Source organism: Salmo salar, chromosome 13 (genome assembly GCF_965601325.2).
Source record: "Salmo salar chromosome 13, fSalSal1, whole genome shotgun sequence".
NCBI classification, from domain to species: domain Eukaryota; kingdom Metazoa; phylum Chordata; class Actinopteri; order Salmoniformes; family Salmonidae; genus Salmo; species Salmo salar.
The window spans coordinates 96,980,296-96,996,538 of record NC_138303.1 but is presented as its reverse complement, the minus strand read 5'-3'; the positions used below and the strand labels follow the sequence as shown (position 1 = coordinate 96,996,538).

At 41.7% G+C, this 16,243-nt stretch overlaps 1 protein-coding gene across 1 annotated transcript; it reads right to left on the bottom strand.

Annotated features, from left to right (window-relative positions):
* Positions 1-674: 674 nt before the first annotated feature.
* Positions 675-7,278, bottom strand: LOC106568147 (dual specificity protein phosphatase 4). The gene is made up of 4 exons (XM_014138222.3): positions 6,762-7,278; positions 5,770-5,903; positions 4,927-5,146; positions 675-3,241 (listed from the first exon to the last, which is right to left on the bottom strand). Exons 1-4 carry the CDS (start codon positions 7,147-7,149, stop codon positions 2,859-2,861), a joined length of 1,125 nt encoding a protein of 374 aa, XP_013993697.1. The 5' UTR covers positions 7,150-7,278; the 3' UTR covers positions 675-2,858.
* Positions 7,279-16,243: the final 8,965 nt, after the last annotated feature.

Sequence of the window (16,243 nt, the reverse complement as noted above, 5' to 3'; positions counted from 1 at the left end):
TATTGGATTAGCCCCAAACATACCGCTTTGCATTCAGGAATAAAGTACATTTCTGTGCCACATTTTTTGCAGTTTTACTTTAGTGCCTTATTGCAAACAGGATGCCTGTTTTGGAATGTCTTTATTCTGTACTGGCTTCCTTCTTTACCCTCTATTATTTCAGTTAGTATTGTGGAGTAACTACAATGTTGTTGATCCATCCTCAGTTTTCTCCTGTCATAGCCATTAAACTCTGGAACTGTTTTAAAGTCACCATTGGCCATTGGTTACCTTCCTTTCTGGCAACTGAGTTAGAAAGGACGCCTGTATCTTTGTAGTGACTGGGTGCATTGATACACCATGCTCAAAGGGATATTCAATGTCTACTTTATTTTTAAATGTTTTACCAATCTAGCAATAGGTGCCCTTCTTTGCGAGGCATTGGAAAACCTCCCTGGTCTTTGTGTTTGAATTTGTTTTTGAAATTCACTGCTTGTTTGAGGAACCATACAGTTAATTGTATGTGTGGGGTACAGAGATGAGGTAGTCATAAACAAATATGTTAAACTATTATTGTACACAGAGTGGATCCATGCAACCTATTATGTGACTTGTTAAGCAAATGTTTACTCCTGAACTTATTTAGGCTTGCCATAACAAAGGAGTTAAATAGTTATTGACTCAAGACATTTCAGCTTTTCATTTTTTATTAATTTGCAAAACTTTCGAAAAACATAATTCCACGTTGACATTATGGGGTATTGTGTGTAGGCTGGGGTGTCTAGGGGTGTGAATCCTTTTTGTAGTCCCTTCCAGATACCATGTATGATGTTTCATGCAAGTAAGACAGAGATTTTCTTTTTTTAAGAACATTGTTGTATTTCACAATGGAATTTTAGGAATAAATAAAGCATATACAACTCAACAAAAACATAGGGAAAAGTTTTAAAAAAAGAAAAAAAGTCAACTTGATGAATGATATTGCCATGATGAGACAACAGCATTTCCCTTGACACAGGTAGAAAGTATTGCATTGTTCAATGATTGTGGACCAGAGAACGCCTCTCATCTTCATATCATTTACATACATACCCTCATTCAAGAACAAAAGCACATTATGGGTGTCATCAGTTACCACCTGGTAGCATAGTAATAATAATGTGCAAATTAATTCAAAGTTATAATACGGTATTGCATCACTTAAAAGTGCTCTATAAAAGGTGCCAACATTCTTCAAAAAGAGGAGGGTAGTAAATCCTGTTTTCCCAAAAGCCTTTGCTCCTGGCTCTGATCGTCACCTGGGCCAGCACTTCCAGGCAATATTTTCACTCAGAGAATGAAGTGAGAAGAAAAATGAACCATTTCACATGAGTCAGTCCAGTGGCAGCACACACTAGCAGTTTTCTACCATCTCATATATATTTTTTCCCAGTGATGTCAGACATTCCAGTGTGCCTGTTTTTTTAGGGGTGTTTGTGCGTAGCCGGGAAATTGTCCCTGTTGGTTATTGTGCATTTGGTAAGTTTAGAAAGTAGTCTGGATCTACTAGACATTGGTGGAGTAACAGTGATAAGACAAAGAAACAAGCCATAGGTCTGTTCCCAACTAACTCCCTCCTCCAACAAGCATTAGACCAATCAGCATCCATGGTCTGAACAGAAATAGTACCTATGTAACAGACAGCAATATGCCTCCATACAGGAATGAAAAATGACAACATTCTTATCTGGTGAATTAGAAAAAATCATTATTGGTAAGGCAAACAGCACTTCTCAAAGATCTGGTCTTTATCGATTAGCGAATACACACATATGAAGCTAAAAACATGATTATAAATACACAACACAATGTAGTACTTTGGTGGAAACTGGGAAGAGAGAGAAACGCATTATTGCTCTACTTGGGGGAGAGAAACGGATAGGATTACATTGTCTGTATTGCAGTGCTGACTTGAAATGGTTTGTTGTTGCTGTTTAGAGATTTGCCAGTTTATCTGCCAGAGTCTGTTTGGAAAGAAAAGGCGCTGGGGCACTTGAGCACATCCAAAAGCGCTGGGAAAAACATCTTATACCTTCTCTGAACAAGGCACTGAACAAAAAACAGAAATGACTAGACCCCCTTTCCCCTCAAAAGCATATCTGTCCTTCCGACCGAGCTTATTACATGGAACACCAGGGGTTGCCCGGGCTATGTAGCAGGGTCTCAAACGTTCATTTGGCACTGTCTCAGAAAGCTAGTCTCTCCATCTCAGCGGCCTCTCCTCCTCCACAGGGGTGACTCTTTTATTCAGTCATTCATCAGCAGTCCTGCTCCAGAAGAGGAGGGGGCGTGTGGGAGAGAGGATGGGGATGTCAGGGACAGGAAGCCGGACAGGACGCTAGCAAGCACCTGTCACAACTGAAGAGCCTCCTGCGCTCCATCAGGAAGCCACTAAATGACTGAGCACTCTCTTTCTCCCCCCCTCCCCTCTCTGCTCTTTCATTTTCTCTGCATCTCTGCTCACGGCCATTCAGCCCTCTCAACAGGACCGGAGAGGCTTTGGAAAAACTCCACAGGAAATGAAAAAGATGGACAACAACTTAAAATTCTGCTGCTCCGTCCTTCCTGTGTCCACCTTCACACTAAAACACAGGAACTGCATCTGTTCTTTAGCCTGTTTTATGAAAGAGTGTATTTATTAGTCACCATATAGTGATGAAGGTGTACGTGTGAGTGCCATATTTTATACAGTTTTTTGTGTCAGGCACCAGGATAGGCACCCTCAGTTTTTCATTGTCAATGGACCTTTCAGCTTATACCAGGTAGGAGAAGATAACCTCTCTCTCTCTGGTCTGGATAGTGAGAGGAATGGGGCAGTGAGTCTTTGTGGAGCCAGGGAATCAGCAGCTGGGTGAGGTTGTGATTGGACTCTGCAGGTAGGCCAGGCTGCTGGGCTGGCTATGTGCTACCACGGAGACGGGAAAGCTAAAGATGAAGGGTGACGTAGGGCTGGAGGAAGACTTGGGGCCCAGGCTGGCTGCCGAGGGGCTGGCAGCCTCCACCGCGCACGATGTGGCCAGCACCTGGGACTCGAACTGCAACAGCTGACCCATGAAGCTGAAATTGGGGGAGATGATACTGCGGCGCTGCTTGACGAACTCAAAGGCTTCGTCCAGCCGAACACGCTTCTTCTTCATCAGGTATGCGAGGCAGATGGTGGCAGAGCGAGAGATGCCCGCCTGGCAGTGCACCAGCACACGTCTGTTAGAGTCTTTCACAGAGTCTGAAGAGAGAGAGACAGAGAGATAGGGCGTCCAGAATTGACTCAGGGTATACTGTAGATATGCACAAGATAGGTAATACATAGTGCTCAGGATCATCGGTTGTAATGGTCTGTAAGCTTTCTTGATAGACACGTATAACTTCACTGATTTGTTTTTCCTCATGGTTCTCATCCACACAGACAACCACAAAGTCACACGCCAGGCTCTTACACCTCAGGTTCTCATAAGCAATATATTAGTCTGTAGCCCTATAAAACACAAACCGCAAAACTATGCGCCCCAGAGCAAAGACATGCAAATGTTGATCCTGCACCCAACACACCTACAGCCCTTTTCATACATAAGCATTTCTCACCATGAGAAATAGCAACCACAGGGGAATTGCCCTTATCACAGGGAGGCCATTATGAGTAGTGTCCACACAACAAAATGTGTGTCCTAATGCCCAAATATTTCTATGTGAGAAGAATGTCATAAATACTCATTAAAACACAGAAATGTACCATCCCATTCTATAGTGCAGTCGTATTCTCTGGTGTGAACATACACAGCTATTAAGGTAACTCCAACTAACGCAGCACCGCACCCAAGAACAGTGGATGAGTCATACTCTGGTCCCTAAGCAGCGAACTCTGATGCATTCAAGCCCATAGACGCTTACACACACACCCCCATCCAAACATACTGGGGTCTCCACACACCAGTGTAGCAGGCTTCCATGTGGAGTATGACACTAGGCCCTCCTATCCTCCCTCATGGAAATCTCTAACCATAGTAATCCCTAACCATGGTAATCCCTAACCATGGTAATCCCAAACCATGGTAATCTCTAACCATAGTAATCCCTAACCATGGTAATCTCTAACCATGGTAATCCCTAACCATGGAAATCCCTAACCATGGTAATCTCTAACCATGGAAATCCCTAACCATGGAAATCTCTAACCATGGAAATCTCTAACCATGGTAATCTCTAACCATAGTAATCCCTAACCATGGAAATCTCTAACCATGGAAATCTCTAACCATGGAAATCTCTAACCATGGTAATCCCTAACCACGGAAATCTCTAACCACGGAAATCTCTAACCATGGAAATCCCTAACCATGGAAATCCCTAACCATGATAATCTCTAACCATCGTAGTCCCACAATGACTATAATTCAGCTCTCTTCTCCCTCCATCATCCATATCAACTAAGCACACTGAGCATGGGTAAACCTCACACTGAGATTCTGCATGAGCACACAATTTATTGTCTCTTTAATACCAATTATTTATTCTAAAATCTTCTCCTTTCACTTAGGCTAGTACCTGGCCGGGAATGAAAATGTTATCTTAAATACATTTTGCCACCGTGGTTAGAAAAACACTGCCACCCATTACTCATACACTCAGAGTAATTATCAAAAGAACCATCTGTTTGTTCTTGAAGAGCCATCAATTGAAGTGACACTCTCTTCCCTGCAAAAAGAAGACCTTTAATCACATGATCAAATTAACATTCTACTGAGCTATGCTGCAGCTACAGGGACCATCATAGACCATGTCATTCTCCTCCTGCTCATCATGATGATGATGTATTAGTCTAAGTCCCAAATGGCACCCTTTTCCCTTTATAGTGCACTACAGGGTGTAATTTGGTCCGGATCCCATGTATTCTTCTAAGAAAATGTAACTTACCGATAAACTCAATGGCTTCTATGAACCAGGAGCTGATGTCCTCTTTGTGGTTGTCCTCCACAGGAATGCACTTGTACTGGTAGACCCCCTCGAAGTGGTTGGGACAGTTAGAGGACACGTTGAGTAAGGCAGAGATGCCCATACCGTCCAGCATGTCCTTTTTGGAGGCATGGAAGGCACTGCCAAGGTACAGGAAGGGAAGAATCTCCACTGGACCAGCCTGGAACATATAGAAGACAAAGTTGGCATTAATACAGAGTCAAAAGAGAATACAGGCAAATGTAGTCAGAATGTCTCTTTCAAACATCACAAAGTAACACAATTAAGAAGACTGGAGAAAGGGCCTAATTACAATCTGCAATCAATTTTAAACAAAAGGTTCTGATAAATACAATTTATGGTATGCACTTTATTTTAATTATTTTAATTTTAAGGTCGCAGCAATATGGTCTGAAATTGGATCATAAAATATAAGCCAATGACAACTCATGAAGTTAATGTACTGTATCTTCAGCCAGTTTGTTGATTTGGGCCCTGTTATGGCATTGCTGCTATGGGCCCCATTCAAACAGCAGTAAAGTATCGATAACGCCTGCTTAAAACAGATAGTGAAGGAAGGCCGGACAATGTTGGTCACACCTGCCTACCCTACCACCCCCTGCACCAGTGAGAGAGATAAAAAGGAGTCACAACTGGTGCTCTTACCGAGACGAAAAAAACAACAGTAGGCCTAGCTCTAGATGACTGGAATTTACGAGTCTCCTGGTATTTCACTCAATGCCACACATTCAGTCAAACTTGGTCACAACTCGGTCACCGGTTTAAACAGGTCCCCTTCTTTACCTGGTCATGGTGGGACGTCTGTGGAGTTCCACAGGAAGAACACGAGTCCAAACTGGACTGGGCAGAGAACGAGGATAACGTTTTGGTCTTCAAACAGAACTCGGGATACTCCGTGAAAAATCTGTCGTAGCCCCCTGTGAAAAAAGATGAACCTTAGACATTAGGATATTTTAATCACAGGCCACATTCAAGTCAAAACAGCCTAATAGCTTACCATCTGCGTATATCATTTACAAATTAGCCTATCTAGCGTAATACACATAGGTCATTTTAATCTATAAAAACCAAATAAAATATCTTTGAAGATTTACATAAAACATTATAGAACAGCAATTATCATTTGCTTTCCATTTAATAAAAAGAGGCTTATAATTTGGGCACGCTTAGTGTTTTTTACCTAAATTAAATGTGACAATTGAAAAACCTAGTCGAATTTATGAGAAAAAAATTGCATTTCCTCATATACTCATAATAATTTATTGAGAAATAGGGTATACTCTTGTGATTATCTGGCAACACTTAATGTTTCAATGTTCAATGCGTGTGCGTAACTTTGATCTCATAATAAGCTATGGGCAACAATAGCCATTCTAAAATAACTTTTTTAAATTAATACATTTGCTGATGTGAAATCTTGAAGATGATCCAATTGTTGGGGCTCACACAAGACACTCACTGCAGCACATCCTCGTGCACCCAGACGTGGCTCTCTCTGCATTACCTCATTGTTAGCGCCTAGTGCCGATTTGTGGGTTGAATTGTGCAGCAATACAAAACCGCACTAGATGTACCATTTTAAGCTGGTTAAGAAATACCTGTAATAATTGTGATAATAAAATAATAACATTGTAATAACACATTTGTCAGATATAATGAAAACTATGTTCTATTAAATTAGTATTTATGCTTTTTGTGTTATTTATGCTTGTAAACAAAACTAATTGGGCATGTTTTTATTCTGATAACCTGTTAAGTGCATTGTGATCATTTACCTTTTAGTAGAAATATTTCAGTTCCAAATGTGTCTCTGTACACTGCATTTAGCACCAGAGTGATTGTGCTATCGTCTTTAACAGTGTCTATGTCGGGCGTCCTCTCGTCGTAGAGGATCACAGCGGAGTACAGTCCTGATTTCAGCCGGGCTTTGACCTCTTCATCACTCGATAGAATCTGGTCTAAACTCACCGAGCCCTTCGCTCGCCTTCGCACAATGGTATTACAGCGAATATTCACTGCGCTCCGAATATGTCCAGCGCTAAACGCCAAGAATGATCGGCAGTCCAGCACCAGGCATTTCGCACTGTCGTCCTTCAACAACCTTTTCAAAACGTTGCAATCCATTTCGCAAAGTTCATCCATAATTACCATATTTTCCTCCATAATGAAGATAATTCTGTTTTTCCTGTTGAAGAACACGAACAGAGTGCTGGATGTGTGTTAATGCTGAGCAGCTCCTGCGCAATGTTGCGCTCTTATTCTCCTGAGAGCATTACTATCACGAGCAGTCTGCCTCTTTCCGTTTTATGAATGGGGCCTCTGCCGCCAGCCCCAATAAAAAGGGTGGTGGCGTCACGCTGGAGGTGACGTCAACCGCTAGTAAAATTCTCTCCTCTCTTTTCATTCATAAAAAGCCAACGATCAATGCCAACAGAATATGCCGAAAATGTTGACTCTCGTTAATGACAAAGTCAAAAGCAATGCTATATTTATTTTCCCAAGGCAAATATTCTGTAACGATATTAGTAGGCTACCATTCCTATTACTATTTATATTCCTCCATAGGAAGATCAATTTGTCAAATGTTATGAATGTGTCATATGCTTATGTCATTCTTGATTGTAGATTCTAAGTAATATTCCTTTGTGAATATGCTATGCTCCCCCTCCCCTACTCCCTTTCTCTCATCTGGGTGCCAGAGGGCCAGGATACCTCTCTTGTTTGCTCACAGAGCCTTTACAGGATCCTACAGGATATGACCAACGATATTCCCTCCATACTGTCCTCATCCCATCAAACATCACAAACAAGCTATTTAATACCAGCAATTGATGGAATTATGTAGGCCTGGACAAATGTAGGCCGCTGTTACTGTCCTCTGAGAATGTTTTAGAAATATAGGTAGGTTTATCCTTTATTAGAATTTCTTAGAAAACTTGCATTATAAGCTTGCATCACTTATATGGATAAATTAACACATTTATTGTAGCCCACTGTAGAATAATATATATATTGCAAGGAATTTCTGAAACTTGTTTTTATCAACAGGATCAGAGTGTTGAAAGCAGGATATATACTGTAGATTTCCCCAGTTTCAGGCAATCTCTTGTTACATTTTGTTGTTCCACTTCAGGTTTAACTGTCTTCTAGAACATTCACACATCATCAGTAGGCTATCCTTCACTTCCGCTGTGAATTGTGAAGGTAATGTCAAGCTCCACAGAATGTTTTGATATAATACAATGATTCACAGTTTATTTTTACCTATGTGGTTCACCATTGTCCATAACCTAAAACCCATTCTATATGAAGACCCTGCAAAATGTTGGCTAATAATTCTAGTTCTTCGTAGACTGCTCTAGAGCCCACTAAATTGCAGCAAGCAAGTTTAGAGGATGTGTCTCAGTAATGGAGTGTTGTGCCAGAAACCCCAGAGTGTTTTCAATTGGTTTTGTTTTCCTGTCCTATATAATAATAGCTTGCAGCATTGTTGCCCTCCCTATCAGTGAAAATCGCATTATAATCCGCCACCACTATTAATGATGTTTCAGTTTATTGTTATGGTGGAAAATGTAATCCCTCTTTTCTCTAAAAGTTATATTTCTGTCAAACATCGCCACATTTTGTTACTTCACAGCCTTATTCTAAAATGGATTGAATTGTTTTTGTTATTCTAAACAATATACACACAATACCCCATAATCACAAAGCAAAAACATTTTTTTTGAAAATGCTGCTAACTTGTTAAAAATGAAAAAATGAAATATCACATTTACTTAAGTATTCAGACCCTTTACTCAGTACTTTGTTTAAGCACCTTTGGTAGTGATTACAGCCTCATGTCTTCTTGGGTATGACGCTACAAGCTTGGCACACCTGTATTTGGGGAGTTTCTCCCATGCTTCTCTGCCAATCCTCTGAAGCTCTGTCAGGTTGGATGGGGAGCATCGCTGCACAGCAATTTTCAGGTCTCTCCAGAGATGTTCGATCAGGTTCATCCCGGGCTCTGGCTGGGCCACTCAAGGACATTCAGAGACTTGTCCCGAAGCCACTCTTGCGTTGTCTTCGCTGTGTGCTTAGGGTCGTTGTCCTGTTGGAAGGTAAACCTTTGCCCCAGTCTGAGGTCCTCTGGAGCAGGTTTTCATCAAGCATCTCTCTGTACTTTGCTCAGTTTATCTTTCCCTCGATCCTGACTAGTCCACCAGTCCCTGCTGCTGAAAAACATCCCCACAGCATGATGCTGCGTAGAGATGGTGCCAGGTTTCCTCCAGACGTGACACTTGGCATTCAGGTCAAAGAGTTCAATCTTGGTTTCATCAGACCAGAGAATCTTGTTTCTCATGGTCTGAGAGTCCTTTAAGTGCCTTTCTCTCCTGATTGCTCAGTTTGGACGGGCGGCCAGCTCTAGGTAGAGTCTTGGTTGTTCCAAACTTCTTCCATTTAAGAATGATGGAGGCCACTGTGTTCTTGGGGACCTTCAATGCTGCAGACATTTTCTGGTACCCTTCCCTAGATCTGTGCCTCGACACAATCCTGTCTTGACGTTCTACGGACAATTCCTTCGACCTCATGGCTTGGTTTTTGCTCTGACATGCACTGCCAACTGTGGGATCTTATATAGACATCAGGTATCAAGGTAAGACCCAGATGCAGACCGTGTCAAAGTAACAATATTTATTAGAGCAACATGGGCAAAGGTACAGAACGGCAGGCAGGCTCAGGTCAGGCAGAGGTCGGTAATCCAGAGGTGGGGCAAAGGTACAGAACGGCAGGCAGGCTCAGGGTCTGGTCAAGCAGAGGTCTGTAATGCAGAGGTGGGGCAAAGGTACAGGACGGCAGGCAGGCTCAGGGTCAGGTCAAGCAGAGGTCGGTAATCCAGAGACGGGGTAAAGGTACAGGACGGCAGGCAGGCTCAGGGTCAGGTCAAGCAGAGGTCGGTAATCCAGAGACGGGGTAAAGGTACAGGACGGCAGGCAGGCAGGCTCAAGGTCAGGGGCAGGCAGAGTGGTCAGGCGGGTGGGTACAGGGTCAGGACAGGTAAGGGTCAAAAACCAGGAGGATGAGAAAAGAGAGACTGGGGAAAAGTAGGAGCTGACACAAAAACGCTGGTTGGCTTGACAAACAAGACAAAATGAGAACACAGGTATAAATACACAGGGGATAATGGGGAAGATGGGCAACACCTGGAGGGGGGTGGAGACAATCACAAAGACAGGTGAAACAGATCAGGGTGTGACAATAGACAGGTGTGTGCCTTTCCAAATCATGACAAATCAATTGAATTTATCCCAGGTGGACTCCATCAAGTTGTAGAAACATCTCAAGGATGATCAATGGAAACAGGATGTACCTCAGCTCAATTTAGAGTCTCAAAGCAAAGGGCCTGAATACTTAAGTAGATAGCATATTTCTGTTTTTGATTTTTAATACATTTACAAAAATGTCTAAAATCCTGTTTTCGCTTTGTCATTATAGAGTATTGTGTGTAGATTGATGAGGAAAATAACCAATTTTAGAATAAAGCTGCAATGTAACAAAATGTTGAAAAAGTCAAGGGGTCTGAATACTTTCTGAATGCACTGTATCTAGCTTAAACAGAATGTTTTTGATCTGGATTTTTTTATTTAGTAATTGGATTTCTGTGGGGGCGCAGATATTGACTCTATGGGGTTAATGGACGTTTTTGTATTGGTTTATACATTTTCCATAAGGGATGTCTAACATTTCTAAGTGGAAATTACACATTTCAGAAGCCTTTTAAAACCTCAAATACACTATAAGTTTCAAATTTCCTGCATTACAGGAAAGTTCTCCTGCAACAGGATGGTCAAATTAAGATCCTACATCTGTATTGGAGATCTGTCCTGCAAGTCCACTCTACTGTCTCTGAGTGATTTTGATCAAGCTTTAGTAGCCAAGGCATTCACAGAGGAAGTCCCGGTTTAGAAGAAGGAATCATTTTAGATTTCCTGAGATATAGCTGAAGTAATAGACGAAGGCACAGAGTGATATCCTAATTGTTTGTTGTGGTGTCATTGTCAATAAAGTCTGATTAACGTTCAATGTCTCTGGAGAGTTTCAGTTCTTAATGCCCCAATCTCACAAAACAGTGCCATCATTACTGAATCCTCAAATCTGTCCACTGCCACAATTACACTTCCAATTCAGAGAACATGTTATGTCATTCATTTTACAGCGGTTAGTGGTTCTCTCTATATATAGTATCCTAGCCTACTGTAAAGTGTAATTGTCCCTTATAGACTGTTAGCTGCAGATCTATGAATGAACCACAGGGCACCTCTCTCTCTCCCTCTCCCTCTCTCTCTTTCTCTCTCTCTCTCTCTCATTCTCGATCTCTCTCAATTCAATTCAATTCAATTTAAGGGGCTTTATTGGTATGGGAAACATATGTTTACATTGCCAAAGCAAGTGAAATAGATAATAGACAAAAGTGAAATAAACAATATAAAAATAACAGTAAACATTACACTCACAAAAGTTCCATAGGAATAGAGAAATTTCAAATGTCATATTATGGCTATACACAGTTTTGTAAAGATGTGCAAATAAATCTCTGTTTCTCTCTCTCAATTCAATTTCAATTTAAGTGCTTTAAAACCTGTTGAGGAAAGACGTTCCGCTAGCGGAACTCCTAGCCAGCAGCCAATGGAACAGCAGATTTCAAAAAGGCTTTACAGCGAAAGCAAAACATTACATTATGTTAGGAGAGTACATAGCCCAAAATAATCACACAGCCATTTTCAAGCAAGCATATATGTCACAGAAACCCAAAACACAGCTAAATGAAGCACTAACCTTTGATGATCTTCATCAGATGACACTCCTAGGACATTATGTTATACAATACATGCATGTTTTGTTCAATCAAGTTCATATTTATATAAAAAAACAGCTTTTTACATTGGCGTGTGATGTTCAGAAAATGTATCCCCACCGAAAACTTCCGGTGAATTTACTAAATTACTCATCATAAACGTTGATAAAATACATAACAATTATTTTAAGAATTATAGATACAGAACTCCTTTACGCAATCGCTATGTCAGATTTTAAAATAGCTTTTCGGCGAAAGCACATTTTTCAATGTTCTGAGTACATAGCTCAGCCATCACGGCTAGCTATTTTGACACCCACCAACTTCGGGGCACACTAAAATCAGAATTAGTATTAGAAAAATTGTATTACCTTTGCTGATCTTCATCAGAATGCACTCCCAGGACTGCTACTTCCACAAGAAATGTTGTTTTTGTTCCAAATAATCCATAGTTATGTCCAAATACCTCCGTTTTGTTCGTGCGTTCAGGTCACTATCCAAAGGGTAATGCGCGAGTGCATTTCGAGACCAAAAAATTCAAAATGTTCCATTACCGTATTTAGAAGCATGTCAAACGCTGTTTAAAATCAATTTTTATGGTATTTTTCTCATAAAATAGCGATAATATTCCAACCGGACAATAGTGTATTCATTCAAAGAGGAAAAGAAAAAACAGCGTGGTCTCGTGAACGAGCATATCCAATCTCTTTGTCACCAGGCGGACCACTGAGAAACTGAGCTACTATACTCTGCCCAGAGACAGGAGATGCCTCAATCCGCTTTCTGAAGGCTTTAGAGAGCCAATGGAAGCCTTAGAAAGTGCTACGTAACCCCAGAGATACTGTAGTTTCGATAGAGAATCAAAAGAAGAACTACAAATTCTCAGACAGGCCACTTCCTGCTTGGAATTTTCTCAGGTTTTTGCCTGCCATATGAGTTCTGTTATACTCACAGACACCATTCAAACAGTTTTAGAAACTTCAGAGTGTTTTCTATCCAAATCTACTAATAATATGCATATTCTCGTTTCTGGGCAAGAGTAGTAACCAGTTTAAATTGGGTACGTTTTCTATCCGGCCGTGAAAATAGTGCCCCCTAGCCCAGACAGGTTAAGAAGAAGTGTATCTTTAAAATGGTGTAAAATAGTTGTATGTTTGAGAAATTGAAATTATTGGATTTTTGAGGTTTTTGTATTTCGCGCCACGCTGTTCCATTGGATATTGGCTAGGCGTTCCGCTAAAATCACCAGGATTTATGTTAGGACAGTACATAGACAAACAATAGCCACACAGCCATTTTCCAAGCAAGGAGATGTGTCACAAAAACCACAAATACAGCTAAAATTATTACTAACCTTTGACGATCTTCATCAGATGACACTCATAGGACATCATGTTACACAATACATGCATGTTTTGTTCGATCAAGTTCATATTTATATCCAAAAACAGCATTTTACATTGGCGCGTGATGTTCAGAAAATGTTTGCCTCCCAAAACTTCCGGTGAATGTGCACATTCATTTACAGAAATACTCATCATAAACGTTGACAAAATATATAACAATTATTTAAAGAATTATAGATACACTACTCCTTGATGCAACCGCTGTGTCAGATTTCAAAATAACTTTACGGAGAAAGCACATTGTTCAATATTCTGAGTACAGAACTCAGCCATCAATGCAAGCTATACAGCTACCCGCCAAGTCATGGCATCAACAAAACTCTGAATTAGTGTTATAAATCATTCCTTACCTTTGCTGATCTTCGGCAGAATGCACTCGCAGGACTCCCACTTCCACAAGAAATGTTCATTTGTTAGAAATACTCCATATTTATGTCCAAATACCTCCTTTTGTTCGCGCGTTCAGATCACTATCCAAAGGCATAACGCGCGAGCGTAAATCCAGACATGAAAAGTCAAAATGTTCCATTACCATTCGTAGAAACATGTCAAATGTTGTTTATAATCAATCTTTAGGGTATTTTTAATGTAAAAATGCGTTAATATTCCAACCGGACAATAGCGTATTCATTCCAGAAGGAAAAGAAGGAACGGCGCGCTCGCGGACTCGCGCATCACCAAGTCCTTAGTCCTCAGACAGGCCACTGATTAACTGAGCCCCTATTTTCTGCCCAGTAACAGGTGAAGGATGAAACAAGTTTCTAAAGGCTGCTGACAGCCAATGGAAGCCTTAGGAAGTGCCACGTGACCCCACAGACACTGTAGTTTCAATAGGGATTCAAAAGAAAAACTACAATTCTCAGATTTCCCACTTCCTGGTTGGATTTTTCTCAGGTTTTTACCTGCCATATGAGTTCTGTTATACTCACAGACATCATTCAAACAGTTTTAGAAACTTTAGAGTGTTTCCTATCCAAATCTACTAATAATATGCATATCCTACCTTCTGAGTCTGAGTAGGAGGCAGTTTAATTTGGGCACGTTTTTCATCCGGCCGTGAAAATACTGCCCCCTATCCTTAACAGGTTTTTATGGCATGGGAAACACATGTTAACATTGCCAAAGCACGTGAACCAGATAATAAACAAAAGTGAAATAAACAATAAAACTTAACAGTAAACATTTCTCTCACACCCTGATCTGTTTCACCTGTCTTTGTGATTGTCTCCACCCCCCTCCAGGTGTCGCCCATCTTCCCCATTATCCCCTGTGTATTTATACCGGTGTTCTCTGTTTGTCTGTTCAAATCAAATCAAATCAAATCAAATTTATTTATATAGCCCTTCGTACATCAGCTGATATCGCAAAGTGCTGTACAGAAACCCAGCCTAAAACCCCAAACAGCAAGCAATGCATGTGAAAGAAGCACGGTGGCTCCGAAAATCTCCCTAGGAAAAACTCCCTAGAAAGGCCAAAAACCTAGGAAGAAACCTAGAGAGGAACCAGGCTATGAGGGGTGGCCAGTCCTCTTCTGGTTGTGCAGGGTGGATATTATAACAGAACATGGTCAAGATGTTAAAATGTTCATTAATGACCAGCATGGTCAAATAATAATAATCATAGTAGTTGTCGAGGGTGCAACAAGCACGTCCGGTGAACAGGTCAGGGTTCCATAGCCGCAGGCAGAACAGCTGAAACTGGAGCAGCAGCACGGCCAGGTGGACTGGGGACAGCAAGGAGTCATCATACCAGGTAGTCCTGAGGCATGGTCCTAGGGCTCAGGTCCTCCGAGAGAAAGACAGAAAGAGAGAATTAGAGAGAGCATATTTAAATTCACACAGGACACCGGATAAGACAAGAGAAATACTCCAGATGTAACAGACTGACCCTAGCCCCCCGACACATAAACTACTGCAGCATAAATACTGGAGGCTGAGACAGGAGGGATCAGAAGACACTGTGGCCCCATCCGATGATACCCCCGGACAGGGCCAAACAGGCAGGATATAACCCCACCCACTTTGCCAAAGCACAGCCCCCACACCACTAGAGGGATGTCTCCAACCACCAACTTACCGTCCTAAGACAAGGCCGAGTATAGCCCACAACGATCTCCGCCATGGCACAACCCAAGGGGGGGGCGCCAACCCAGACAGGAAGACCACGTCAGTGACTCAACCCACTCGGGTGACGCACCCCTCCCATGGACGGCATGGAAGAACACCAGTAAGCCAGTGACTCAGCCCCTGTAAAAGGGTTAGAGGCAGAGAATCCCAGTGGAAAGAGGGGAACCGGCAAGGCAGAGACAGCAAGGGCGGTTCGTTGCTCCAGCCTTTCCGTTCACCTTCACACTCCTGGGCCAGACTTTACTTAATCATAGGACCTACTGAAGAGATAAGTCTTCAGTAAAGACTTAAAGGTTGAGACTGAGTCTGCGTCTCTCACATTGGTAGGCAGACCATTCCATAAAAATGGAGCTCTATAGGAGAAAGCCCTACCTCCAGCCGTTTGCATAGAAATTCTAGGGACAATTAGGAGGCCTGCGTCTTGTGACCATAGCGTACGTGTAGGTATGTACGGCAGGACCAAATCGGAAAGATAGGTAGGAGCAAGCCCATGTAATGCTTTGTAGGTTAGCAGTAAAACCTTGAAATCAGCCCTTGCCTTAACAGGAAGCCAGTGTAGGGAGGCTAGCACTGGAGTAATATGATCAAATTTGTTGGTTCTAGTCAGGATTCTAGCAGCCGTATTTAGCACTAACTGAAGTTTATTTAGTGCTTTATCCGGGTAGCGGGAAAGTAGAGCATTGCAGTAGTCCAGCCTAGAAGTAACAAAAGCATGGATTAATTTTTCTGCGTCATTTTTGGACAGAAAGTTTCTGATTTTTGCAATGTTACGTAGATGGAAAAAAGCTGTCCTTGAAACAGTCTTGATATGTTCTTCAAAAGAGAGATCAGGGTCCAGAGTAACGCCGAGGTCCTTCACAGTTTTATTTGAGACGACTGTACAACCATCC